The sequence below is a fragment of the Cryptotermes secundus genome, unplaced genomic scaffold, assembly GCF_002891405.2.
Source record: "Cryptotermes secundus unplaced genomic scaffold, Csec_1.0 scaffold439, whole genome shotgun sequence".
In the NCBI taxonomy this organism is placed as follows: Eukaryota; Metazoa; Arthropoda; class Insecta; order Blattodea; family Kalotermitidae; genus Cryptotermes; species Cryptotermes secundus.
Window position 1 is genome coordinate 563,002 of NW_019736403.1, and position 27,108 is coordinate 590,109.

The 27,108-nt window shown below is 38.7% G+C and overlaps 1 protein-coding gene across 3 annotated transcripts; it reads right to left on the reverse strand.

The window, feature by feature from the left end:
* Nucleotides 1-688: 688 nt before the first annotated feature.
* On the reverse strand, nt 689-27,108 carry LOC111869873 (alpha-L-iduronidase). Of its 3 annotated transcripts, none has more exons than XM_023861712.2 (13): nt 26,970-27,108; nt 26,193-26,339; nt 22,989-23,114; nt 20,800-20,996; nt 19,257-19,352; nt 17,239-17,524; nt 16,673-16,876; nt 13,944-14,072; nt 11,517-11,778; nt 9,975-10,103; nt 7,288-7,364; nt 6,741-6,850; nt 689-2,280 (listed from the first exon to the last, which is right to left on the reverse strand). In XM_023861712.2, exons 1-13 carry the CDS (start codon nt 26,999-27,001, stop codon nt 2,162-2,164), a joined length of 1,914 nt encoding a protein of 637 aa, XP_023717480.1. In that variant the 5' UTR covers nt 27,002-27,108; the 3' UTR covers nt 689-2,161. The 3 variants fall into 3 exon arrangements, with proteins under 3 accessions (XP_023717480.1, XP_023717481.1, XP_023717484.1); XM_023861713.2 differs by lacking the exon at nt 26,970-27,108 and adding an exon at nt 26,467-26,752; XM_023861716.2 differs by lacking the exons at nt 689-2,280; nt 6,741-6,850; nt 7,288-7,364 and adding an exon at nt 8,574-9,201 and having other exon boundaries at nt 26,970-27,107.

Genomic DNA, 27,108 nt, shown 5'->3' on the forward strand with positions numbered 1-27,108 from the left:
AATTGTTTATGCTACCTGAAACACAATTACTTTCACTACTAACAAACCCCGCGTATGGCGTACAAGCTGACAGTCACTCAGCCGGTCAAGAAATTTCCCACCTTTCAGGGAACCCGCAGTTTCACAATTGTGTTCACAACATCCAACCGTTGGATCCTTTCTTTAGCCACATGAATCCAGTCCACATATGTATACCACGTTTCTTTAAGATTCACTTTAATATTATCTTTCCATCTACGTGTCTTCAAAGTCTCTTCAGTTACGCATTTCTGTTAGCGGCCTCCGTAGTCTAGAGGTAACGTTCCCACCTCAAGACTCGTGGTACGCGAGTTCAAATACCCGGCGGAGGTCGTCGAATTTTTAAGGGCGGAAAAATTCAGGGAACAAGTCCTCCGGGAGGGACTTTAAGCTGTGTGTCCCGTGTCGTAACTTTACGGCACGTAAAAGAACCTCATATCCCCAAAGGGGATCACTGAGCCAAATTCCAGGACGTTTCCCGCCCAACAATAGTCTCTAAGGCCTCTGATAGATGGGGGAAGCATTATAGACACCGCTAAGCAAGTGGCCGAACTCGCTTGCTTGGCGGGACTGATGGTACGCACCATTTATCGGTAGGGTAAAGAGACTGGTAGAATATCATAGAGGGAAGCACAATAGATCAAACTGGTCACGGTGCATGGGGAAACCCACCCTCTCTAAATAACTAACTAACTACGCATTTCTGTTCCATCGTATTTCTGACACGGCCAGTCCGTCTCATTCTCCTTGGTTTGATCACCTTAATAATATTTTGTATAAAGTACAAATTATTCTTCTCCAGCCTCCTGTACTTCCTCAAGCTTAAGTCCAACTATTCTATACAGCATTCAGTTCTCCAACTTTCATGTACTCCTGTGTGTCTGCACGGTTTTAAGATCAAACAATCTGTAGATTTACGAATGTCTTGTGGGTGGTTCAATAAATGCGGGGTGTAGCCATCTTACATAACTCGAATTACCATTCCCAAGTACGAAACGAGAGAGACGGAAAACTCTGCAAGCTCTCATTGAGACATATTCTGATCTCGGACACACATTAAATTGTCATTACCCCACACGTACCGTGCATTACAAGCATTGGTCACCTTTGGAGTCGGTGGAAGTGAGCGGCTTCATAACCTAGTCGCGCTACCGTGATGTCCACTTGCTACGGGCTGGATGCGCCCAGAGACGGTCTACATATGGCGCAGAAAAAAATCCTGCTTGTGCTGGGGATAGAACCCCGAACAACTTACCCATAGACAATAAATTTACTGATGGAGCTATCCTGGCCCACACAAACAACCAGTATACACACACTATGTTGGCAATTGGCAGCAATCAAATACAATTCACATTTCTTGATTTCTGTAGCATATCATGAAAGGTTTTGTTAGTTTCTACAATCTGAAATCCAACAATATGTTTCTTTCCCCACTCGTGACTTTTTACCATCTATAATAAGTTATGTTGTATTCTCTTCTTTTTCTCCTGTCCATTTCCTCTGTGTTGCCATTCTCTTTTCTCCCTTCTACTGCTTTTAGAGAAGCTCTGTTACACTTCAAAATTAGTCCTCGGAGAGCAAATATTAACTTAAAAAGATAATCAGCCACTGGTAACGACTCTACCAACATAAAATGGCGGCATTTTTATACAAATCAGAATCAGAATTCAAGCCCAACATTGATGCAGTCGAAGATCGCACAATGTAGTAATGATCGGGTTTTATTTTGTCACATGGGCCTAATTAGTATCTATGAGAAAGTACTTGGGCTGTACTGGTTTCGAGAGTTTCACGAATTTCGTAAATTTACAGGCTTTTGTGTGTGTGCTGGGGAGGCACATGTGCGTCCATGTTTGTGCCTTTTGGTCCAATTATTTGAATAATTTATTAAGTTAAACATAGCCTGTTATTTTTTATAATTGTTTGATATGTATATCTCGAATATAATTCAACAATATTGGAACACGAAAATCAATTGTTATAATCCCATTGAAAGGCAACTGTGCTAAGGGTGTAATTTCTTTTTTCATTTTACAGATGCAAGATGAATGAACAACAGAACTAAACGGTTTCATATTTCAACAGGAAGGAATTTCAATTCAGATTATCTCTTAAAAATCATCATCACATATTCTAACTTCTAACTACAAGATGAGTTCCCAGGGTACTGTACCAATAATGAAAAGGGACCAGGCCTCTCCCAGTAGTCTACAGCACGAACTCTATAGAACCCTCTAACTTTTTCCTTTTTTCTTCTCCCTGCAAAGAAGGAAAGAAATGTGAGCTTTAATTTAGTTAGGAGCATATGGAAACAAAGTGAATAACTTAAATGACTTCTCTTTACCTATCTTTATCACAACCTATGAAGAAACATCATATTCTAAATCCTGAGGATCATGCTCACAATTTATTAAAAAGTAAGAAACAGAAGAAGCATATGGCCTCATGTCCCAGAAGTTCGCCTTACCTCCTCTTTATGAATTAAAATCACAAGCAGTTAGTAACACAAAATTTGATGCAGCACTTGATGCAGGAACATTTGTACATAATAATCACTAAAACTTACAGATTTTACATTCATGAAACAAAATATATTCTGGGTTAGCTCAGGATGCCTACATTCCTTCTGCTGTGTTGATCTAGACAGAGGTTAGCAGGAAATGTATGTCAAAGAACAGAGACCTCATGGTCTTGGGATGAGACAACAGGTTCTCATTCAGGGGGTTCTGAGTTTAGCCTCCAATTAGATCTGCATACAAATTTTTCTGCTAATAGAAAGTGAGGAATACCAGGCCCCATTCCCAAAGTTTAAAGTCCATGCTGAGTTGTAGGTCTGTTCTGGTAACAATCAAGCTTATGATTAACCTATCATTTGGAGATAGTAATAACAGAATCTGTCCTAAGGGTTCCCCAGTCTCAGAAATGATTCTCTCCCCTTGCCTACATGGGCAGAGCCCAGAAAGTTTAACACAGACTACATATGCAATCACTAATGTACAACACAATGAAATGCATGCAAAATTTTGTTGGAATATCTGAAGAAATAATCACGGATGGGAGGGCATTACCGGGTGTGAGGAGGTGGACTGGATTCAACAAGCCAAGAGCAGGGTCCAGTAGAGGTAGGGTGACCAACTTTCGGTCATGAATTTAAGGGAGATTATTTAGTTAGGGTGACCAACTTTCGGTCATGAATTTAAGGGAGATTTAGTCACGACAAATTTTGTGCAATTTTAGCGGCGCGGCGTCAGTCCAATGCTGCAGAACTAAGCATTTGTTTATCTTCTTGTACAAATTTAAAAAACTCTTTACAACTATAGTCATAATTAATTGCTACCATTAGCTCTGACTTAATTAGTTCTAAGCTGCTTTGATTTCTCTCATCAGTCCATTTATTGCTCATCAGTGAAAAAATTCTTTCAGTATGGGCATTTGAGCCTGGGATGCTTAAAACAAAGCCTAAGATCTTAATAAGGTTTGGCACATCAATTTGTTTGTTTCTTAAATCACTGAAAATATTGACCCAACTTTGTTCTATACGTCCTGTTTTTACCACATTCAGAACACTTTTTGCACTAGAAAACTCTTCANTTCTTCGTACAGGCTGTCCTCATTTACAAAATCAAGATTAAATTTTTTACAATGGTTTGAAAATGTCTGAAAGAAAGTTCAGTGTTTAAATTTAATGGCAAAAGACAATGGACAGGATTTGCATTTGATAACTCAAAATTCTTAGAAATGTACTTGTGCAAGCAACAATAGATTAACAAAATCATCTCTAGCACATTTCTGCGGGGGTGGATTCAAACAGTTTAAAATTTTTTCCGTGGCAGTATCAAAAATCCTGTCCTCTATCCTATGCTGAATTTTATTGCCTATACATTGCATTACACTGTAGCATTCCATGATGCTAAGATTAGCAGTTTCAAGAATTCTGACAGACTAAACAAGTACTGCACCAATGTTGGAAAAAAAATTAAGATATGCCTCAATAATACACTCCTTTTCTGGATCTTTATCACTGAAATGTTTTTTAATATTGTTTGACAGTCATTCACACTTTTCAAATAACTCTTAATAGGTAATCAGTTTTGTATTAATCTGTCCACAGGTGATGTTAGGGAAAGCCAACGAGTGGTCACATGACGAACAATCTCCAACCACTCGGCATCATCAAGATCAAAGAATGACTTCAACTCTTCTCTTCTTTTTGCTGATACTGAAAAGTGTCCATATATTTTTAACATGATCATTTCAATATCCACATCTAATCCATCAGATGCATGTTTTGTGGCATTATGCAATATATGATTTGAACAGTTTGCTTTAAGCACATTTTTGTTATCTTCTTGTAGTAGTTTGAACACAGAATTATGCTTCCCATAATTCACATTTGCATTATCTGCACAATATGAAGTTAGATTTTTTATATCTAACTTGTGTGTATCAAGTGAAGACTTGATCAAATTATGGGTAGCAATAGCTGTTTCATCAGCTTGTTCAATGAAGTCCAGGAGCCTATTTTTAACACCACTAAGAGGGTCAAAATACCTCACAACCAGCGGGAATAGCTTTCTGTTCTTGTGGTTGGAGGCATCAGCTGCAATAGAGAAAAAGTTGCTTGATTTTGCTGGATCCTTCAACACATCGATGAAGTCTTGCACACTTCTTGACGCTAGAACATTTTTCACAATAGCCTCTGCCTTTGTTCGGCCACAGGACATCTTCTTAGCCAAGTTAGAGTCATGGAAAATATCCTTCGATAACTTATTTGCGCAATCCATACTTCTGTAGCCGATGTTGTGTTTTACAGCATGGAAAACCAACGGTAGCTCACCTGCAACGTTTTTGAAGTCTTTACTGCTGTTCCCGAAAAAGAAGTGTAAATTTGAAAAGGTCTTCACGTCCCTTTCCTTTCGTTTATGACCTTCTGTGCAAGAATGTTGTCTGCAGTCGGTATTACTCCCGTGAGCGATGATGAACTCACGTTTACAAAGTATACAATAAGCTCTGTAAACGTTGGAGGGCACGGACTTTAACCATAAATATTGTTCTTCCCAGTTTCTCAAGTAAACACAAGTATTTAGTTTTCTTCTTAGGTGGAGTTTTTGCATTGTTGCTTTCACTTTCACTTTCACTGTCACTGCTCATTATGAAAATGGATTAAATTTGGTAATTATTTAAAAGCACGGGGATGAAAACGTCAAAAAGCAAAAACAGAAAATATAACACTCCGGAAACGGATATTCAGCTATCGATTAGTATATGCTAAATTTTCTATCGATTATTATAGGCAATTTTTCGATATTTATCGATGAGTACCTCTAAGTCTAAACTGTCGATAATAATGCCAGTTTATATCGGAATGTATTTGGCGGGAATAATATATAATTTAAATTTTGCGATCTTGATTGTTAATGGAATATACTGGAGAAATAGAAGGTCAATACGGGATCCGGGAGGATCCAAAAAATTAGCTCTAATACGGGAGATCCCGGGAAATACGAGAGAGTTGGTCACCCTAAATAGAGGGCTCTCACAAACACGATAACGAACTTTGTGGTTCTGCATAAGGCAGGAAATTTCTCAGATAGCTGAGCAGCTATTAGCTTCCCAAGAAGGACTCTAGTCCATGAATTTTTTTAAAAATTACACAACTAATTATCAGTCTCTGTGCGTGATCATGACCAGTCTGAATTCCAACTACTTAATCAATAATAGATATAAGGTCAGCTGTACCACAAGGATCAATGGAATGTAAAAAAAAAAAAAAAAGTCAAAGTTTCACTGACCTCTTGGGAAGCTAATAGTCAGTCAGTCAAGAAATTCCTTGTGGTTTATAATCTGAAGATTCACTACCATTTTTACATGAGCCCAGCACTGGACCCTATCCTGAACCAGATAAATACAGTCCACATACTCACACCCTATTTACTGCATATCTACAAGTTCCTTGAAAAGTATCAGAATAGTCATTCAGTTTAATGGTGGGTGCACATTCTGAGCTGAGCTAGTGAACCTTTCTCAGAACCTTTGTTTTAATTAAATCCCTTGGCTACTTCTGGCAAAACTTGAGTCTCTTCACAAGCCTCTTCATGCACACAAACAGGCCATCTCATTAACCCCTACATCTATCAAGTGATCTTCTCCCTTTAGGTTAACTCCACACGAAACAGCTGCTCTTTAGAAGTAGTTCAACTGGTCAAAAACTTCCTTGTCTTGTATAGAAATTCCAAGTCTCATTGCCATGTTTGCAAGCGCTGACCAACAGACCCCAACATGAGCCAGATGAACACAAGTCATGTCCTATGTCATATATTTCATGAACATCAGTTTTAATGTTATTCTCCTATCCATACCTAAGTACAAATAAACCCGTAAACATCCTGAATCACTCTGATGAAAGGTCACTTTATGTTACTGAACTGTGTCCAACCAAAGTTTTCTCATTGCAGAATTATGACCTAGAACATATCATTAGCATAATTTATTCCACTCTAGTTAGTTGGGGCACTGACAGTGGTCAAACATTTCTGCCTCATACAGTATTACAGACATAATATCCTGAATCCAAAGACTGTTGCTTACGAACTTTCAGCCTGATCCATTACAGAAAATACCTCACCCTCAGGGAGCAGCACACTATGATGTGAATGGAAGCTGAGTGCAGTGACCATCTTCCTTTGTTCCATATAATAAAACTACATGTGCATACTTACCAGTTGGCACAGAGAACTGGAATGACAGGAAGATAGTGTCTTGTGGATTGATGCGACGGAATTTGCCAGAGGCTACAGAAGAAAACTCTATTTCATAAGTTTTGATGCATCTGTAATATAGGAAATATTTTCCATTCTTACCCTTGGGCTATACAATACTTTAAAGTAGATTCTAAAGAGTTCTGACGATGGTGGATGACACACAGGATTACTGGATTTTTGGACATTTTCTATCATCAGGAATTCTAGGTAATAGAGGACACAACACTTTGGAAACTGGATCTGTCCAGTCCTGTATGTTGAAATAGTTGGGTAAATCTAACAGGAGTTGTCCAGTGATCGAGATTAGCTCTTTCTAAGGGGCCCAACTGAGTAGGCGTCTTCCTTTCGCACCTGAAGACAGAAACAGATCCAGTTTCTGAAACATCTTGTCCTCTATTACCTAGAATTCCGGACAATGTAAAAAGTCCAAAACCCCAGAAATACCTTAAAGGTTTCATGATATGAGCATTCAACCAAAGATTTTGTACAAATTCAAAGTCCTCACCTTGCCCCTACGATGATGTCACTCCAAAAGAGAAGAACCTCGTTGTAAGTCACATTGCAAGCCATCAGACGTGTAACCTGAATTACAGATACATTGCTTGTTGTGAAATATTCAACAAAGTGCATAGAATGAACACATAACATGGATGTCCTGCCTCTCTGTCTGCCCTTTCAGATTCTTCTTCCTTCAAAACTATTAATCATATTTTGATTAAAACTCATTTTGGATGCCATACTAAAAGTTGTGGGGCAAATTTAATTTTTGTTCACATCAGTAGCATAAACAGCATCTCTTATTTGAAATTTGAATGGAACGTTATTGATGTTTTCATCATGTAAAACATTTGTGAAGTATATAAGATACAGTTCTTCTTAAGAAGTACAAATGTATTTGAAATATTTCTCATGTATTTAAGCTAAAATAACTCTGACTCTAGGTGATTTGAATAGCATATGAACAGTATTTATACTTACAATTAAGAACTGACTGCTGGAATTTTGTTATTTATTCAAATTCATAATCAATATATAGCACCCTCTAAGCATTTTTCACTAGATGAAATTGTGAGGGGATGGAAACACCAGTGGATGTGTACAGCCATGCAGTCAAAATCTAATGACACTCAGATACTGGTAAAAATGGAATTTTTGCCATCAAACTTTTGCAATATGCATTGTTTAGGTATTTCATGTGATCATACTGTCTAACATTAACAAAAATGAATATGTTTGCTGTGCTGCACAGCAGTACAGGACTACATTAGACCATGAATGAGCAGGCAATCTTATATTTCAATGTATTGTTTCTATTTCACTATATGTAACATTTTGATAGTACTTATGCTGGAATATGAATTACTTCACAAAAGCTTGGAGGATTTTCTTCTCTTTTTTTTTTTTCTTTCTATAATGCAAACATATACCAGTTCAGTAAAGTTTTATCCAGGAACTCTTATGTGAAACCATCAGGCTAACCCAAGCAGATGCAGCAGCAATGCTATGTCCATCCACATTACATTATGTATATATTACAACAGTGATATATACATGTGATTTCCTAACTTTACATCTCCACTTACGCAGAAACTGCCTTCTAAAAGAAGTTATTGAAGGAAAGATAGAGGGGCAGATAGAAGTGACAAGAATATGAGGAAGAAGACATAAGAAGATGCTGGATGACCTTGGGGACAGAAGAGGATACTGTCATTTGAAGGAAAAAGCTCTAGATCGCATTAAATGGAGGAATTGTTTTGGAAGAGACTGTGGACCTGTCATCTGACAGATTACTGATGATGATGAGATAATAAGATGTCTGAGTAAACTCTATCTGCATGTGTCTCCTGTTAATTCGAGCGACTTCAGCAATGAAGTAACATGAGAGGGTATGATATACATATTAGACTAATGCCATTAGTCACCTCAGTAATACCATAAAATAAACAGGACTATATAAAAGCTTCAAAGCCCACAGAAATGGCTCTCTTCATCTTTATAAATCATACAGTTTACACTTAAACAACTTACAAGCGGTCTGTCAAGACTGTCAAGACATGGTCAAAAGATTATTTTCTTGGGTATAAAATTTCTTCATTATTTCATTGTGTAGAATCAATTACAGTCTTTCATCAGACATTTCCTTCATTAGTGACATTGTGCCACTAAGATATTCTGGTTAACAACCATTTTATTGCCCACATCCATTAGTTAAACTGTTGCTTATTACAACAAACTCATAAACTTTATTCTTTCATCTAAATAAATTTACTTTAAGTTGGATTCATATTTCTAGGGTAAAGAACTACTTTATCTAGAATTAGATGCAACAAATACAATTAATATTTTCATTTCCTGTTGATTTAAATGGACCATTTGTACAGCTGGTGTTTTTAATAAAACTTCATCCAAGAGCTCTAAACTGAAACATAAAGGTTACTTCAACTGAGCATTTCATATATACATATTACATTAACGGTAAATATGAGTTATGTAATTCACACTTTCCTGAAGATAATAAGACATAGCTGACTGAATTATATCTGTACATGCCTGCTGTTATATTCATGTATATTCAGCAACAAAATAATATGATAAATTTTGGCACAGTATATGTGACAATATTGGCCATCTCAATAGCATGGCATTCTACCTCCCTGAAAACACTTCAATTTGTTGAAATGTTGCCTTCAAGACCAAGGTGTTATGGGAAACTAGGGTTTATGGAAACTGTTAACACTCATCACAACCCAAGTTTCTTGTTCCTTCTTTAAACATAAATATGTAGTAACAGTAGACATAAAATATGAGTTTAAAGAGTATTACAGAAGGAGACATAATGACAAAATTTACTGAAACTAAAAAAATGGTTTCATATAGAATTACAGACCTAATCCTAGCAAATGTGAATCCCTTGGTGTGGAAGACGCTAACATTTTTCATGCCTAAGCAGATTATAAATAGCATCAAAGTTAATATTGTGTGAACTAGAAATCAAGTCCTGAATTAGGAACTTAAAAAGACCTTTTATTAACAGGGACAATCCAAACCCTGTATTTTGTATTGTCATACAAGCAATGGACTGTACTAAGCTGTTCTGCATTACCTTGCCCTACAAACAGCCATATTACCAGACAACCAGTGCACAATATATCTGCTTATCCTGTGTTTCCAGGCACCAACTTATGTACCTACCTGTCCTGGGGCCTCTGTCGGCTTGGAGCAGATATGCAGAAGTGCAACACTTGGTAATTTAAGGGGCACTAAAAGGCGTAGTTTCTCTAATGTAGGCACAGAAGTTGGACCCCTCACACGATGGGGGCCCTGTAATAAAACGAAAATATCATGCCATGATTTTATATTAGTAACATCATAATTATTATAGTCATTTGTGACATAGGCCTATATGGTGTTAAATAATATGACAGTATGCTGACAGTGAAGTAGCAGCAACCTGTCCGTAAGGGCCAGAAAGGCAGGGCCCCAATAACACATAGAAAGTAGCTTGTTGATTTTGTACTTTATCTGAATTTTGTATGGCATTAAATTATGTGGTTTCGAAAACTTTTAATTTGTTTACAATCTGTATGGCGTTTTTGTTTCACAGAATCAAACGATATGCTAGTAAATATGCAGTGTAACAACAGTACCATAAAGTAGAGAGTTGAACTGTGTAAGTCCATAACTATGCAGAGTTAGCAATAATTTCAAGGGTTACATTACAGGAACAGAAAATGAAATAATACTAATACTGGTACTAAACAGATACTATACACGAAAATAAATTGATAGAAAATTGTTAAACTGAATTCAAAGACAATTTACAAGTGTCACATAAATATCTGCCGCTGTGATTGTCAAAGAACCTAGAAGAGAGATTGGGGGGGGAGGAGATGTAGCTGGTGAATCCCATTAACAGAAACAGTGCATTTTAAGCACATGCACTTCCTTGCTGTAACATCAGTCTCTGTAACCATCTGCACATATTGATCCATGGGCAGCAGAGGGCACAGACAAACAAAGAAGAGTCCAAAACCATTTCTGACCACAGGAATAAGATTGTACTTGTACAAGCGGTAAGTACTTCAACTTATGGTTACAAGGATAAGTAGCCCATGTTTGAAATGTTCTTGTTAATACAAAACAAGTTTAAGGTTGCTAAAAAGAGGGTACTATATAACATAAAACATAAAATTATGAACTATGAAAAATATGACCATTTAAATAAGAATTAAAATTTTCCCTTCTTTCTTTAAATATAGGCACTGAGAGGAAGGCAGACTTTATTCATTCCTGGCCTGTTCAGACAGTCATGATCCACCACCACAGAGGCGTAAGCTATTTGAAAATTGGTTATGAAATGAGTATAATGCATATGAACCAGCATCCAATACATCATTTTCATTTCATGCATCCTGCTGTGTTATATACAGCAAAAATTGTTTCTGTTTGTTGTGTTGTGACAGTCAATAAAGAGTTGTATCCGATATAGCTTCCAAACGTTCATTAATATCCCTGAATCAACTTTCTTTGACAGAGATGCACTACTATTTATTAAATGCAATCACTACTTAATAAGGTAGTAATATATTTCAATATACCATACTGGAGACTGTCGTTAACAACTGAGGAAAATCAAGAAGCCTCTTAGTGTCAAACACTGGCAACTAACCCCTTTCCCTTTCCACAGCCCACAGAGCCACAATTCTCAGCTTTTAACACTAACAGTGTTTTTACCTCCACAGCTCTTAACTGAGCTCTTAGCTGTTGTTCTGGAAACACAGGAGCCCCGGCATTCAGCCACACCTGTGCAGGATTTGTGAGGGTGTCATCTAGCAAATATAGAGTGTAGCGAGGGGAAGCACCTTGCACACTGAGAACCCGAAGCATAACATTCATCCTCTCATCTGGCTGTGAAGCTGTGTTATTGCTGAACACAAGCAAGACTGACCTAGTCCAGGCATCCTGCCTGTTTGAACCTGCTGCCAGCACTGACAACCTGCAATGGAGTAATTAGCTACAGCAGCAGTCAAACAGAAGGTGGGTGACATATACAGGCTGTAAGGTTGTGACATTGCCAGATCTTCTCCTGGAACCTGTAGGCAGCACTGACAAACTACTACAGGAAAATCTGCTTTTCTAAGAGTCAACCAAGAAGGCAGGTATAGCTCTAGTACTTAGAGCTAACAGTCCAGGAAAAGCTGCGCAGTGGATGGGCAGGTCCATTCGTGAAAGTTGAGGGGGGTTGTGATTAGTCTTTTGGCTGCATTCAGTGTGAACAGACGTCTCAAGAGCATTCTTCCTTGTACAGTCAAGTTAAAAAGTTTTGACTCTTGGAGTCGTATCTGAGTGCATTATTCTCTAATTACTGTATTAATATTGTGATGTGTTACCTTACGTCCATTGTCGTGCAACGGCTACAATGAAAACTGTTGAGTTCCAACGGCGACAAATCGAATACAAACAGACCATTGCAAAGGAGCGTTCCCGAGGCAACGGTTTGCCAAACATGCAAGTTTGGAATTGGCACTTGTATGGTAACGCAAAGAACAGGGAGCCGTTGCGTAGACAATGCAGAAGCAACGAACGCGTCTCCCCAGAAATGAACTACAGAGAGTTTGTTGCGCCCGTTATGTAACAACGGACAGTAGAAACGAAACAGTGAGGAATGGTGTCTGAGATCCAGTCAAACAGAACACCTACATAAGCCGAGAGCTACAGAGACAGAAGACAGCAACAAGACAGCAAGAGAGCCGTCGCCGAAGACAGTTGAGTTCCAACCATGGCCAAAGATAGTCGAGACGTCGCATTGAAGTACTGGAGCAGAAGTCAAGTGGTGACAGTGACAATATTTTATTTTATTGTTTATTTTTATTCATTGATTTTCTTTTTTGTTTATTTATATTTGTACATTTTTTCTATCTCCTTTAACATGCCACCTACACGAAGTAAATTGAGTGGAAAAGTATTGCATTCACAAGCAAGAGAAATTGTTAGTAATGTATATAAGTATGTGGAAGAGGCTGGGCCAGCAATTACAGTGAAGAACATAGCAGTGGAAGTAGCAAAGGCAACAGATGTATCGGAAAGTAGTGTCAGAAGAATAATAAGAGAAACAAAAAAATATCAAATCTGGGGCTTCCACTTCCTTTTCAACACCCCATAAAGAAAGACCTAGAAAATCTTCACTAGCCACTTTGGATGACTTTAACGAGTCTGTGGTGCGAAGAACAATTAATGACTTCTACATAGTCGAAAAACGGAGACCTACCCTGAAAAAAGTTCACGAAAAGTTGAAGAAAACGTTAGAGTTTCAGGGATGCATCTCCACATTAAAGAAAATTATTTTGAAACTGGGGTTCCGCTGGAAGAAAACAAAAAATAATCGGACATTGCCAGTGTTGCCCCTTTAGAATAGACCCGTGTAATATGTAAATAAACTCTTCATGTATATAACAGTGAAAAGTGTATAACAGTGTATAGTGCATAACAGTCTGCCATTTGGCACTTAAAACTTAACATCGGATGTGTGAACATCAGCGAGAATAAACCATCACTATGCAATACAATGAGGTAAGAAGTTATTTCCTTTTGAGAACACCTGTACTGCATTCCCCGCCACACTTGTCGGCATGCTGGAGGTCTCCCCGCCACTACCAATACTTCTTCTACCTCGCATTGGAGGACTGTCAGCTCTAAGTACTAGAGCTATAGATTATACCAAGAGACACATAACTTCATAGCCAGATCTACTTTACTGTGCTGACAGCAACATCAACCTGCAACAGACTGAGTAGCTGTTGCAGAAGTTAAACATGACAGCAGGTAAACCTCAATGAGAGCAACAGAGCTCAAAGGCAGGAAAATGTGCATATCTTTCATTTGAATCTAACTGCCCTAAGACAGATATGCAACAGCAGTGATTTCTTACAACTTGCTAACACCATGGACAGGAATGCCATTCTTTGCCGCTCACTTTAAATGATTTTTACCTATCAGAGAAAAAGAAATCATTACAGTTTGGCTCAACACACCACTTATTTTATAAATAAGTCCCCAGAGTTCATTAATATTTTAATTAATGTTTGTAGTAATTAACAGTAATGTTGAGATAAATTTTAAACTCCATTTTATGTGCACAGTACAAAAACGGTGGACCTGTACCTGTCATCAGGCATCCTTACAGCAGCCTGTAGTTCCTGGTTGCCAAGAAGTGACAGCAAGGCCATGGCTGTATATACCGGCTTCTTGAAGAACTGCACATGTGGTGGATTTGTGTTGTTCATCTGAAATCTGGAACAGTTAAATAGGTCCTATTTAACTTTATGGTATAAGGAAGCTCATTTTAAAACAAAGTGTGAGTACATGAGGAGCAGCTTCATAGTGTTTCAGAATAAGCATATTTATACAAGCTAATCTGCGAGATAAAACTCAGCCAAACATCTAAAATTAGCCTTCTTCACTAAATATTATATTATGGTTCTACAATCATCTCAAAATGTATACTATCCACAAGAACAAAGGGAGAAATAGAACTTCATTAAATTGAATGAATTATTAATTGCTGTAACTATTACCTCTTAAAAATTACTGTAATTTGGATTTACTATAATCCTGAAGGTCTCTCTGCCCTGAACTCATGACTTCCAGAACTCAACCCAACCAATTTTTTCTACATTACACATTCTCCTATATATAAGAGTGCTGCAAAAGCTATAAAGCTTATAGCAGCAGGCTCTTGTGAATAGAGTAATGAACCTTTAGGTTCCATAATTTATCGACTATCTGACTAACTATTAGTTTTCACAAAGGAATAGCTTCAGTCGAATTTGTTGGCTAGTTCTAATATAGCTAATTAGACTGAGGATACAAGTTTCAATTGCAGTGAAATTTAGGGCCCAGTTTTCTCAGTTTAGATACCACATATAGTCTCTCAAAACATTAAATCCAGCTGCTGTGACTAAGAGATGGGAATGCAAATGGTAGTTGAATGTGCTTTAAGCAATAAATGCATTACTATGCAGTATTTTTTCTACTGTTTAACCTAAATAATTTGACTACAGCTGCAAATGACTCACTGTAGTATGTATCAGATTCCTTTCTGTTTCTGTTCTGGTAAGATATTCAAAAATCTGTTTCTTCTTCTCATTTATACTGCTGAATTGTGATGCTGAACTGAACACTTGAACACTGGCTTTATCTATTCAATACTACATGAAAAATAAATCACTATAAGTATCTCGTATCTGAGTTCCAGCTTCATCAACGATTTTCAGGTTGGTGAAGAAAGTGAGTTCAACTGGGTCTTTCTTGGACAAGGAATAAACTAAACAAAACACTAGCTAATCAAGGAAAAGCTTTATGAAATTGGAAGCAGATTAGAACACTTGCCTCACAAATCCCTCATATGATTAGCTCAACAGGCATAGGTTTTGATTACAACAGTGTGAACAGCAACTACAATTTACATCTATTGCCATATAAAACTATACAGGTTCAAGCAATTGCAGACGGTGATGGTGAATGAATAACACATCTTTGTAACTGGTTTTTATAGCCAGTGTAAGATAGTGTCCTTGTTCCCCAAACTTAGGTTTATATTGATGAAGCTTAGTTCCATCTGAGTGGGTATATCAATGCTCAGAACAATAGTTATTAGAGCAGTATTAACTTGAGACAAATTTTTGAAGTACACATTCACAATCAAAAGTCTGGTGTGTGATGTGCCATTACTTCTGTAGGAATAGTTATTTGAATAAATTTTTGATTGAGAGCTTTATGTCAGTGACATTCTACACAGCATTACAGAAGAAGAAAGGGCATATGGCTACTTTATGCAAGATGGTTCTACAGTACACAATGTTAATTATTCCAGTAATGTCTTAAACTAGGTGTCTAAAGACAGACTGATAAATCACAGATTATGGCCTATAAGATCTCCAGACTGAAACCTCTGTTATTTTTGCCTGTGAGAAGACCAAAAAATTAAGCATATTCAAATCATCCCCACACACTGGATGATCATAAGCACAACATGTGTAAAACAATTATATCCGCTGAGGTCATTCTACAATAACTGGAGTCAAACAGTGTTTTCAAGAAGAGTTCTATCTTCTGCAATATAATGTTGTGTAGTCCACTGAAAATCAACCGACATTTTGGAGTAACATGTTGCCTCCACCTTCAAGGTCAAACAGTAAGCCAAGCAAGTAACCTGCTGTGTTTGCTACCTGTTTCATGTTGGTTTCTTGCTTGACTTATTCTTTGACCATGAAGATAGAGGTGACATGTTGCTCTGGAATATCAATTGACTTTCAATGGTGATAAATCTCAGAAGAGAGGACTCTCATAAACACAGCAGTGAGGACCTCAAACTGCACAACTCTTTTAAGAGACTTGAAGTTTGTTTAAGGTAAGAAGGGAGACATTTTGAGCACTTATTTACTGAGATGGTGAGTTATTCTAAAATAAGCGTTTACTTTAAGAAATGCACTTCCACATTTATAAAACATGGCATATTATCCGTGACTCAAGATCCTTTTCTCTTGACAGGTGATGGCTAAGCTTCTGGCTAAGAGAACGATGATAAGAGAGTCAGGTGATTCATCTCTTCAGGAAAGACTCTGTAGTATCATAGGATGTTAGCAAATATTTTAAATGAACCTGCTGCCTCCATATCCTGACCTGAAAATGGAGGCTGTAGGTGAGACAGAAGTGTGTGTAATTAGATCACTAATTCTTCATTCAATCAGGGGAACAGTTCATTAATTAAACAGTTAGCTAATTTTACAGTTAGTATTTACTTAAATGGATAGTTCGACTGTTAGTTACATCATCAGGTAGTTGATTTGTCAGGCAAATACTGTAAGGAACTAAAGCAATGGATAGCTCACCTTGCCAGCAAAGTGCGCTGTGTGAAGTAGTATGGGTGATAATTGAGGAATGCATTGTCATTACTGAGTAATTGCAGGGGCAGGCCATGCTGCCGCACCATGATTTGCTGATGGGCAACAATCACTGCTGCAACCATAGCACCATACCTTACATCAGCCCTCCAGCTTTCGCTCTTGGACCAGCCAGTCAGAGGATCTGCCTCACTACAGACAGATACAGACAGTGTTTTCAGCAATGTAACTTCTGTAACTGGCCATGTATTGCTATGTACAGGTAATTATCCTCCAAATGTATTCAATGATAAATTAGCTACTTTGTTCATAAGATTCATTAAATGACATACAACTAAAAAAGCTGGCCATTAACTGTCTATAAATTACAATACAAATCTACATGCATTTTTATTTGTACTTCATGTCAAACATCATTTATGAAAGTCCTGTCAGCCCCTGAAATTTGTTTCTGCTTTTCAGCCTTTTCTGACACTATCCATTTCCCAATACAGAGAAACAAAAGCAGAACCAAACTCCAGTGAGTTACTCTTGTCTACACTGTACACACTCACTCATTTGCTAGTGGAATTCTTCTTAGAGATGGGTACATGATGCTAATATTATGAGCTAGTTCAAGACCCTGCTCCAAGATGGCAGAACCTGAGCCTCCCCCTTTCTTGTGGAATGAGATGAAGTTCAGAGAACAGGCTGTCTGGTTGGTGCAGTGCTGTAACAATCCCCAGCACAAGGGGTGCTTCTCCCAGGTCTTAAACAGACCGGCAGGGCCACCAAGCCGTAGTATTCCTTGTGCAGCATCTTGCAAGCCCGCAGAGCATGCTTCAAAGTACTGCAGGTAGCCTGTAAGTACATTGCAGCTCTACTATGATGATCTACATTACACCATGTTTTCTGTTTAATGTACATGAAAACGTTGGTGGCAACTCGTGAGCAAATTGCAGGTTCTGTAATATCTGGTTCTGCAGCAGATGTCCGACATGTCCTCATTCGCAAGCCACACATTCTGAACATGTTGCATGGGTATGGAGGAAAGTCTCAACATATTTCAGACTTCATTATCTGAACAAATTTGTCAGTTTCAGGAAGTGACCAGTTGACTCTGGTCAAACAGCAACCATTGTCCACTGCATATGGTGAAAGGTGAGAACCATGGCCATGCTGGAGTTTGGGCTGAAGGAAAATTCCTTTCCCCTGCCAGGAATTGAATCCCAACTGCACAGTTTAGAGCTCCTCACTTTACTGATTCAGCTATGACAGCCCTGAAAAGCACAGTCTCACTCATTTTATAATGTACTGTGCTATGACTGAAAATAATACCAGTTCTTGTACTCCAAAGTAATTTGGGATGTGTGTACTTAATATGAATGCCACATGACTCACCAGTTACTCTGCTGAGAGATAATATGTCATACAGATTATAGTTAAAAATACAAAATCACGTAATAAGAGTAAAGAAAATTATTAAGTGGATTTCAATGCCCATTATAGAGTTTTATGTAAGTACACCCCAGCCTTATTAATCCTGTGAACAGTAAATGCAATTTTACAGATAAATTAATGAAATAATAAAGACAAAGTCCCTGGAGCACAACCATTTTTCAGAAAACGATATTCAATTAGGTGACTGAGAAATTCCCCACCTTCATGGAAGACAAAAGTTCTACAGTGTGTTCGCAGCAGCCCATAAGTCCAAGGCCCTGTGCAACACATTTCATAACAAACTATTACTTTTTACTGTTGAGGTTTTACCCCATCTGACACCATAGTAGAAGACCATACCTCTTTGGTTGCATGCAACTGCATTTTTAACATATATGCAACTACCTTCAATATTTAGGGGAAGTTTTTCTCTGATTAATTGTATGAATATAACACATGTATGTAGTTCTTTTGCATAAGTACTCAGCAGTTCTTACAAATATTTCAAAGAACTATATTTAACACCTTCTCATATCTTCATAACGTTCTAACTGTTGGCTACTATTCACTACAGTTTCTGTCCTGGCACCCTCACTGTATGAAGAGTAAGATTAATTTGTAGCTGGGCCAATGCATTGTCTTTCCACTATGCATGATCATCCCATTGGTTGCTGCATTTGCTAGTGCATCAGTTATGGTGAGACTGGGGCTGCAGCAACATTGTAGAGCAAAGGTGGCCCTGATGAATCAGCAGTGGTGATGTGAAAATGAGCTATTGTACTCCCCTGTGACATTCATGTGTGACTCAGTGTCATGTGAGGCTCTCTATGTGCAGGGCATGGATCCATTCATACAAGAGACTGGGTATTCCCATATAGCTCTTCTGTGAAGTTCAGAAGAAAGTGTCCCAGAGTCTGAATTCCCTATATAATTACTATGCAGTATCTCGTCAATAAAGTAAGAACAACTGGCACATTTAGAGACAGAAACTACACGGTCATTTTTCGGTATTAACAAAAGTAAAGCTGAATAGTATCAGAGTTCAGCTTGAACATCTGCCTCAAAAGCCTCCTATGTGACATGCACACCATCATAATATTTGCTCCCTTGGATTACTTCTGTAATGTTCATCAGGTGTTACGTAGTTACTTACTCTGCAGAGTGAAGTTCAAAATATTGTAGCTCTTCAGATCTGGCTCATTCCATGTTTCAAATCGCCATTGCGCTACTGCTGCCAGTCCGTAGCGGCCTGCAAATAGAATGTGCAAGTAGAATACAAGAAAATGTTATTTCCTACCTCAATGCATATTGCAAATATTCTCATAATCTGCTTACATCTCTCTGTAAGAATGTTAAGAAGACTAATAGCAGGCTGTGAGACAGAGATCTATACATTCTACGTCTTAACATTAAATGCACATAAGTTGCCAGTTTCACACTCCAGTCACTATTAACTATGAGGAAATAACTACTGGCTAATGGGCTATTTTCAAAATAATACTACTGTCCAAAGGAGTCAAATGCCTTAAACTAAATTCAGACAAGGGGATGAGCTGAAAGGAAGCAGTTTGATTAGGAAAATAATAGGGTCTACAGGGTTTTCTGGATCTGTAGGGGCACATCTGGGAAAACACAGAGTGAAACCTAGGGTACTGTGGGAACCTCCCACATTCTAACACACAGCTTCAACAGTCTAACAGACAACATTCAACTTCTGCTCAAGCCAAGTCAATGTCACACTGTCATATTTTTACAGCACTCACTGTTCGGCCCACCTGTAGATAATCGTGTGTGCCTGCCAATCAGAACTCACAATCACAACTGCACCTTTTCCACCCAGCAAGCATGGTATAAAAGGCGGAGCTCAAAACTTGCTATCATCAGTTCTTCAATCGTCTTCACTCCACCAAAGACAGCTAACGTAGCTACGGTGATGTCACAAAGCAGAAGCTCTCCAGCAAACAACACTGAGACAGTGGACTACACCAGCGCGTGCACTACAGCGCCAGGCCAGCTAGACTCCACTCTCGCGCCGACTCGTAACTGCCGAGAGGCCATAAAGAAGGCCCAGACTATCCGACTAGGCTCGCCGCTATCCTGCCCACTCGTAACCGCTCAGTGACCGTAAAGGAAGGCCCACGCTACTACTAGCACAGGCACGGCAGAACAAACGGCCATTTTCAGGGCCTGCAAACTTGTGAAGTACATATATAGATATCGAGATGGCTTCCCATCCATTCTGTACATTTGAGAATAATATATATGACTGTTACAGTTTTGCGTGGTTGTCTCTTAGAACATCGACATTCCACATTGGTGACCCCGGCATAGTTACAGCTGAATTACCATGTGGTGCGTGGAACTCCACCTCATAAACCAAGTGACTAAGTAAGGTATTGTGTTTCATTTGATGGGTGGGACCATTGGACAATTGATTTTAGAAAGGGAACACAAAATAGAGCATGGACCATCATAGTTCTGGGGTTACCGAGCACACACCCTTTCAATCCAATATAATATCACCTAATTTAATCTAATCCAATCTAATCTGAACCTCATGATCTCTAAGGGTAAGTCAGAGAACAAAAGAAGAATCTCTGCCCCTGATGAAAATGGAACACTGGTCCTCAAACCTATAGCCACTATCCTAAGCTACTCCATCTAATTTAATATTCTTATGCTTCTCTTCAACCTACCAATGTATCTGCTAGCCACCTCCCTCACCAGGTGTCTCCACATCTTGGCTTGAGTACTGTTACTGAAGTCACTAAAAAGATGGGATGGGTTCCCCATCAGCTCAAAGCCAGGGTTCAATCTATAGAGCTGCAACCAGTCGATCCACTGATCCAGAAATGTAAAGTTGTAGTATGGAGTCCCAGACTCATCTACAGAACTGCCAACATTTTGAAACACAGCAAAAAAATAAAAAAACCTCCCAGTTGTTATTCAAGTCTGTTATTCAGAGTTAAAACCGTGGCATGCTTTCAAGTTCAGAATGCAATTAAAGAGTGACATAGACTGGCATGTTTGAAACATATTCTAAGAGACCTGATAATTAAATGACTGGATTGATTGTATCAAATTCTGTATAATGTCACTAATCTTTAGTGAATATTTTCACCTTCAGAGTACTCAAATTCTGACTTATAAATGCATTCCAAGATTTCTGCCATGGTTGAAACCATTGCTGGAAATCATTTTCCAAAATCCTTTCAGTAGAGTTGCAATGTTGCTTTGTAAATTTTTAAATAACTAAATATGGGATTCCTAGAACAAATTTTCAAGTTCAGGAATATGAAAATGACACACAGAGCCAATTGAGGACTGTACTCTTGATGTTCCAACTTTGGTATATGTGTTTCTTTGGTCAAAATTAGCTTTCCTGAATGTTCTTCTTAGGTAGACACACTTTCATCACTCAAAATTCTCTCCTCTGGAAAAAGATTTGGTATTCTTAAATGAATGTGAAGCCATAAAAATTTCAAAACATCCAGATAGAATGCTGATTTGCTGTTTGCTTTGGAGGAACAAATTTGTGATGGACAGTTACTATGACATAAAACATAACATAAGGCAGCAATGTTGTGATCTTTGATTTTAAAATTCACACTTGCTTCATTCCCAAAATCAAGGAGGATGAGTGGGGTCAAACATGAAATATGCACAGTTCAGATGAAACATGCAATCAAAATTTCAGACAGAAAATCTCAGAGGAAGAAATTACCTAGAAGTAAATGAGATGATAATATTAAAATCGCTCTCAAAGGAACAGGGTGGGAGAGTTGAATTAACCTGGCCTAAGATAGGGTCCAGACTGTTGTGAAAACGGTAATGAATTGTCAGGTTCAGTGAAAGATGGGAAATTTATCTACCAGTTCAGTGAGGAATTAGCAGCTTTTCAAAATGGTTTCTGTTCCATGGTGTTAGTTAAGAAACCAATTGAAATTGGTAGTGGTAATGTAGTGGTTAAGGCACTATGCTACAAGTCAGAAGGTCGCGGGTTCAAATTGGTCATTGGATTTTTTCAACTGACCTAATCCTTCCAGCTGCACTATGGCCATGGGGTTCACTCAGCCTCTGACAGAAATGAGTACCAGGAATTAAATAAATAATTTCCCTTGGGAGTAAAGAGCGGCCGGTGCATAAGGCTGACAAACTTACCGCCATCTTTGAGCCGATTGTCTAGATAATGTGGGACCCTCAACGTCTCACAACCCTATGGGCCTTCATGGCCTGTTACAGGGTTAGCTTTGCTTTACTTTACTTTACTTTATAAAAGTTTGTATGAACAATTTCCTTCCACTCAAAGGCACCAACATATTACAATATGCAATTTTATATTTTATATTTTAAAAGCAATTATACATGTAAACCACATTTTACAGATACAGCATCATAAAACTGCTTATAGAAAGGTCGTATGGAGCAGGGATAGCGTAGTCGGTAAAGCGAGTGGCTATGGACTGGACAACTGAGGGATCAGAATTTGAGCCCTGCTAGGCCCACCCAGCCTCCTATTCAATGGGTACAAAGGGTAAAGTGGCTGGGGTCTGAAACTGACCACTCACCTCCAACTAGTGTCAAGGTCAAGAAAATGTGGATCTGTACATCCACTCCACCATATGCTTTCATGGTGCAGTGCTTAATTAGTTATGCACAGGGACAAATTTACGTTATAGATAGGGTTTTGCCTGTTTGATCTCTCTGATTAAATCATTGATTTTTAAATTCTGACTGCTGAGCAACATTGCTTGAACTTTAAAATTTCTGTTACATTAAATTACAGTGGGAAGATGAGCGTTTGGGTAAAGCAATTGAGGCACAAAAAGCTTCAGAATATTTTATCATATGCCAGGATGCAAACCAGACACCATAAACATATTACCTTACTGTGATGAGGTCCAGCAGCCAATGTATCCGGACTTGAGATATGGACTGATGGGGTAAGGAACCAATCAGGGCCAAATTAAAGCGCTCATCCTTGGCCAGCAGAAAGTTGGGGGCTGATGGGCTGAAACCAAAGTCACAGCAAGTTCTATACATCAGTACAGAACCCTATTTGTTTGCTGGAGTTGTAACATTTCTAATGCTTTTCTTTCCATAATTTGCAAGCAATGGGCTCACAAGTTATATAAATGCTCAAAAATAATTCTGTCGACATAAATATTCACTCCTTTATTACAAGATATTCCTCTTAGAATTTTACTTTTTTAAAGAAGAACAAATTTTTAATGTCACCTCAGACGTTTCAGAGAGAGTACAGTTCTAACCTGTAAACCACATTTAAACACTGTAATTCCCTGATTAATGGGCAATTTGTTGACTAATTTCAGCTAGTACAGGTTGTCCATTGGGCCCAATCCTGAATTCGCTGATAATTTGGACAATACAAAAAACAAATTGTTGGATTTGATACCAGTGCAGGGGTGGCCAACAATGGTGACATTTTGATTTTATTAATAACATGTTAATCTACCAGTTTACACGGCGTCAGATCCCAGGAGACAGTCAACTTCATAGTCCCCACCACGAAAACCTCAGTTCTCACACAGAATATACATTTTTTTTGGGGGGGGGAGTATTTTGTGATGCTGTCGGTATCGAGAATATGTAGCGTCAGGGCCCTCTGTCAGCTTTGAGTTTATCGTACAGACCATGGATCATACAATGTGTACCATTAAGATGCAATAGTCCTTAGTTTAAAGCTGGACTAACATCTTCAGAGCTAACTTCAGTCAAATTAATTTCAGTAAACTCACTTCTCGGTGAAGGGTTGTGCACAAGTGTTAGAAAGATAAAAAGCGCCCTGAAAGGTGGGAAGCAGAGACAAATACAACCGTTTCGGATTGCCATAATTTCGGGGGATCATGTCCAGTCACACTCGAATGAAAAGGAGAACATTAGAGAAACCTAGGCTAACAATCTAAATGAATGAGTGGATTCGTTCCTCGCACCACTTTGCTTATCGTATATAACTTCTTGATATAAATCCCTGTAGGGGCTTCGACTAAAATTTCCTTGGGCTGACCACTGAGAATTTTGTATCAAATCTTGTGGACGATTCCCTTGCCCAGTCGCCATAGCTCGTGGGATGGGAACATGTACGTTTTGAAGTTTGCGGATTAAGACATGAGCACTGGACGTCCTATAATCCAGAAGGGGCAGGTCATGCCAGATTCGCAATTTTTTTTTGGGGGGGGGGGGAATTCTTGAGTAGTTCAGTGAATGATGACTTCTCAAGGACTCAGCTCCATGGAATTAGTTACAGGGGAAGGTTCATACTCTTTATGTCTGTCATTTTTCAGTGATGCTAACACCGCTTCTGAGGTAAATTAAAATATTTTGAATAATTACGTCCCTCGTACAACTTTTTTCATTTAATTCTACATTAGTAAGAGCAATGAACTTAGCATAAAACAGAAACAAATTAATATCTACTAACCTACATAAGGGAATAACAAGTGATTTAATTGCTTTACTAATTAATTAATCAACAGACTAATTAACAATCTAACGTCATAATCAGCTGACTTCAGTTATTCAGTATTGAGAGGGTGGGTTACCCCATGCACCGCGACCAATTTGATCTATTGAGCGTCCCCCTTTGAATTTCTACTGTCTCCATACCCTACCGGTACTGGTGCTTGCTATCGTTCCCTTCTGCCAGCGAGGTTTCGGCCTTCTACTGGCAGTGGTATCTAATAGTTAGTCCCTTTCTGTCAGTGAGGTTGTCCCTCCTTAAAAATTCCGCGACCTCCGCCGGGTTTGAACCCGCGTCATGAGGTGGGACTACGGAGGCCGCTTATCAGCTGACTTACTTAGATAACTGTCTCGATGTTGGACGACACGATCACAATCCCTGACAGCATTCCATGGGTTTCTATGGCGCCTAGTTGTGGGCTTAGGTTTCGCTTCGCATCGGTCAACTACAATCCGTAATTTATTGCTAAGTGAAGTTTAACCTTAATCTTGTAAATAGTAATATGGTATTTTATCGTCATACTGTGCACAGAATACTTTATTTAGTTCTGTGGTCTAGAGGTCAGAGTTCCTGACTACAAATCTAGATGTCCTGGGTTCAGTTCCCGGCCTTATACGATTTTGTGAGAAGTAGTGGGTCTGGAATGGGGTCCACTCAGCCTCGTGAGGATAATTGAGGAGCCATTTCAAGGAAATAGCGGCTCCGGTATAGAAAACAGAATTTAACGGCTGTAGGGATTTTTTTATTACTGTAGAAAAAAATATTGTAAATACGAAAAATACCCAGGCAATGTCCAATGTCGCGTAAGGCTGACAACCTTACCGCCATCTTTGAGCCGATTGTCTAGATAATGTGAGACCCTCAACGTCTCACAACCTTATGGGCCTTCACGGCCTGTTACAGGGATAGCTTTACTTTTTTTTACTTAATGCAAGTGCTTCGGCGTATTTATGACCCAAATAATGCTCAGTCAATATGAATAATTCATAGATATGTAGCTCGTTGTGAAGTGCAGGAATTTCTTTGCAAGACTCCTGTCCGTGGTCGTTTCGAATGAGACCAATCCAGCTCCTACGTAAAAAAAAAAAATAATCCCCACTCCTTCTCTAGCTGTTTTGCCAGCGAGGAGCCACCGGCATTAATATGATATAGGAAAAGCAACAGAGTCATCTACACGTAATGAAGGTTCACATCTCAGACCATGCTTAGCATCGAACTACAGTTGCCCGCACCGATGTCAGTACCTTTACGGATAGGAATTACGATTTTTTTTTTTGCCTAAAATATCTATGATTTTACGTCATGCCTTCAATGAATAACATTACGGAACGTCTTGTGTGTTCCACGAAATCTCTGTTATGGCGATTTGGGTTCAAATCATTTGCTGAAAACTGAACCTAGTAACTTTCTAACAATGACCTAACGAAGTGTCGCTATCTGATGACGGGGAACCCTCAAATAAGTTATAAACACAGCACTAGCAGTGAAATTATTCCACCTCATTATATATATTCTGTTTTAAATAATTAACATAACAGTAATTACTAGGAAGAGAAAAAAGGAAAATAGTCATGCTGAATTTGAATTAATTAGACATGTGCACAGTACCACAGCCCAGTGCTATCCCAAAAGTGTTGAAGTTCTCCAATAGATGGCTTGGCAACGTCCACGGTCACTCGCGGTTCTGCCCATACAATTACAATGGGGAGTGACCAGGAGATGGCAGCACTTTCCAGCAGCAAGCACATGAAACGGCTGTAAAAATTAAAGAATTCAGCGCCCTGATACACTGTAATGACATTGTTTATAATGTAATGGAAGTCTCTATACTTATATGCTTACGACTGTCAACAAATTACTTCATGTTTCATCTCCCATTTACCTGTTTCCCATCTTTTGCGTGTCAACTTCTGCACATACGATGTATACGACACCCTTCTGCTAACGCTTAGCTAAGTTAGCTAACGACCTTCTAACTACGTACAATATAGACCACAAGAAAGTACACGATTAATGCAGCGAACGAATTGGATGACGCAACAGATGTGTCAATGATAATAGACCGGGGTCTCCCGATGTTAACAGGCAATACTAAAATACAAAGAATGCCATTACCGACGTAGCACACGCACCCCTGGTGATCGTTTGCTCTTCGCACGAGTAGTACCCTGCTGCCAATGTTTAAAACTTCTCTGCTGACAGCACGTTCGCCGTCTGAGCGAATGTCACATAATCAGAAGCCCGTCTTATTCATGCTTACGTGGTACCCCACCAGAGTCCACAAAAGTGCAACTGAATTTGCCAATTGAACGGAGGTAACCGAGATACTGCATGTCTACATATTTCTCCTGGCAAGTTCCGCTACCCTTCACGCATTATACTTACATACTTTTCACTATCGTATTTATTACGTGCATTAAATTATTGTCAGCACATTATCTTCGTATGACAAGAGTATACTGTACATCACAAATCATTCTCGCATTACTTTCTCTGTAGGCAATTTTTCCTCTTTTCTCCAACT

Coding starts and splice junctions, on each gene's coding strand:
- LOC111869873 (XM_023861712.2), bottom strand. CDS start 27,001: ATGCACGTAATAAATACGATAGTGAAAAGTAT. Junction 26,340..26,969: donor AATACGATAGTGAAAAGTAT/GTAAGTATAATG, acceptor TAATTTTTACAG/CCGTTTCATGTGCTTGCTGC. Junction 16,877..17,238: donor AGAATTCCACTAGCAAATGA/GTGAGTGTGTAC, acceptor ATCTGTCTGTAG/TGAGGCAGATCCTCTGACTG.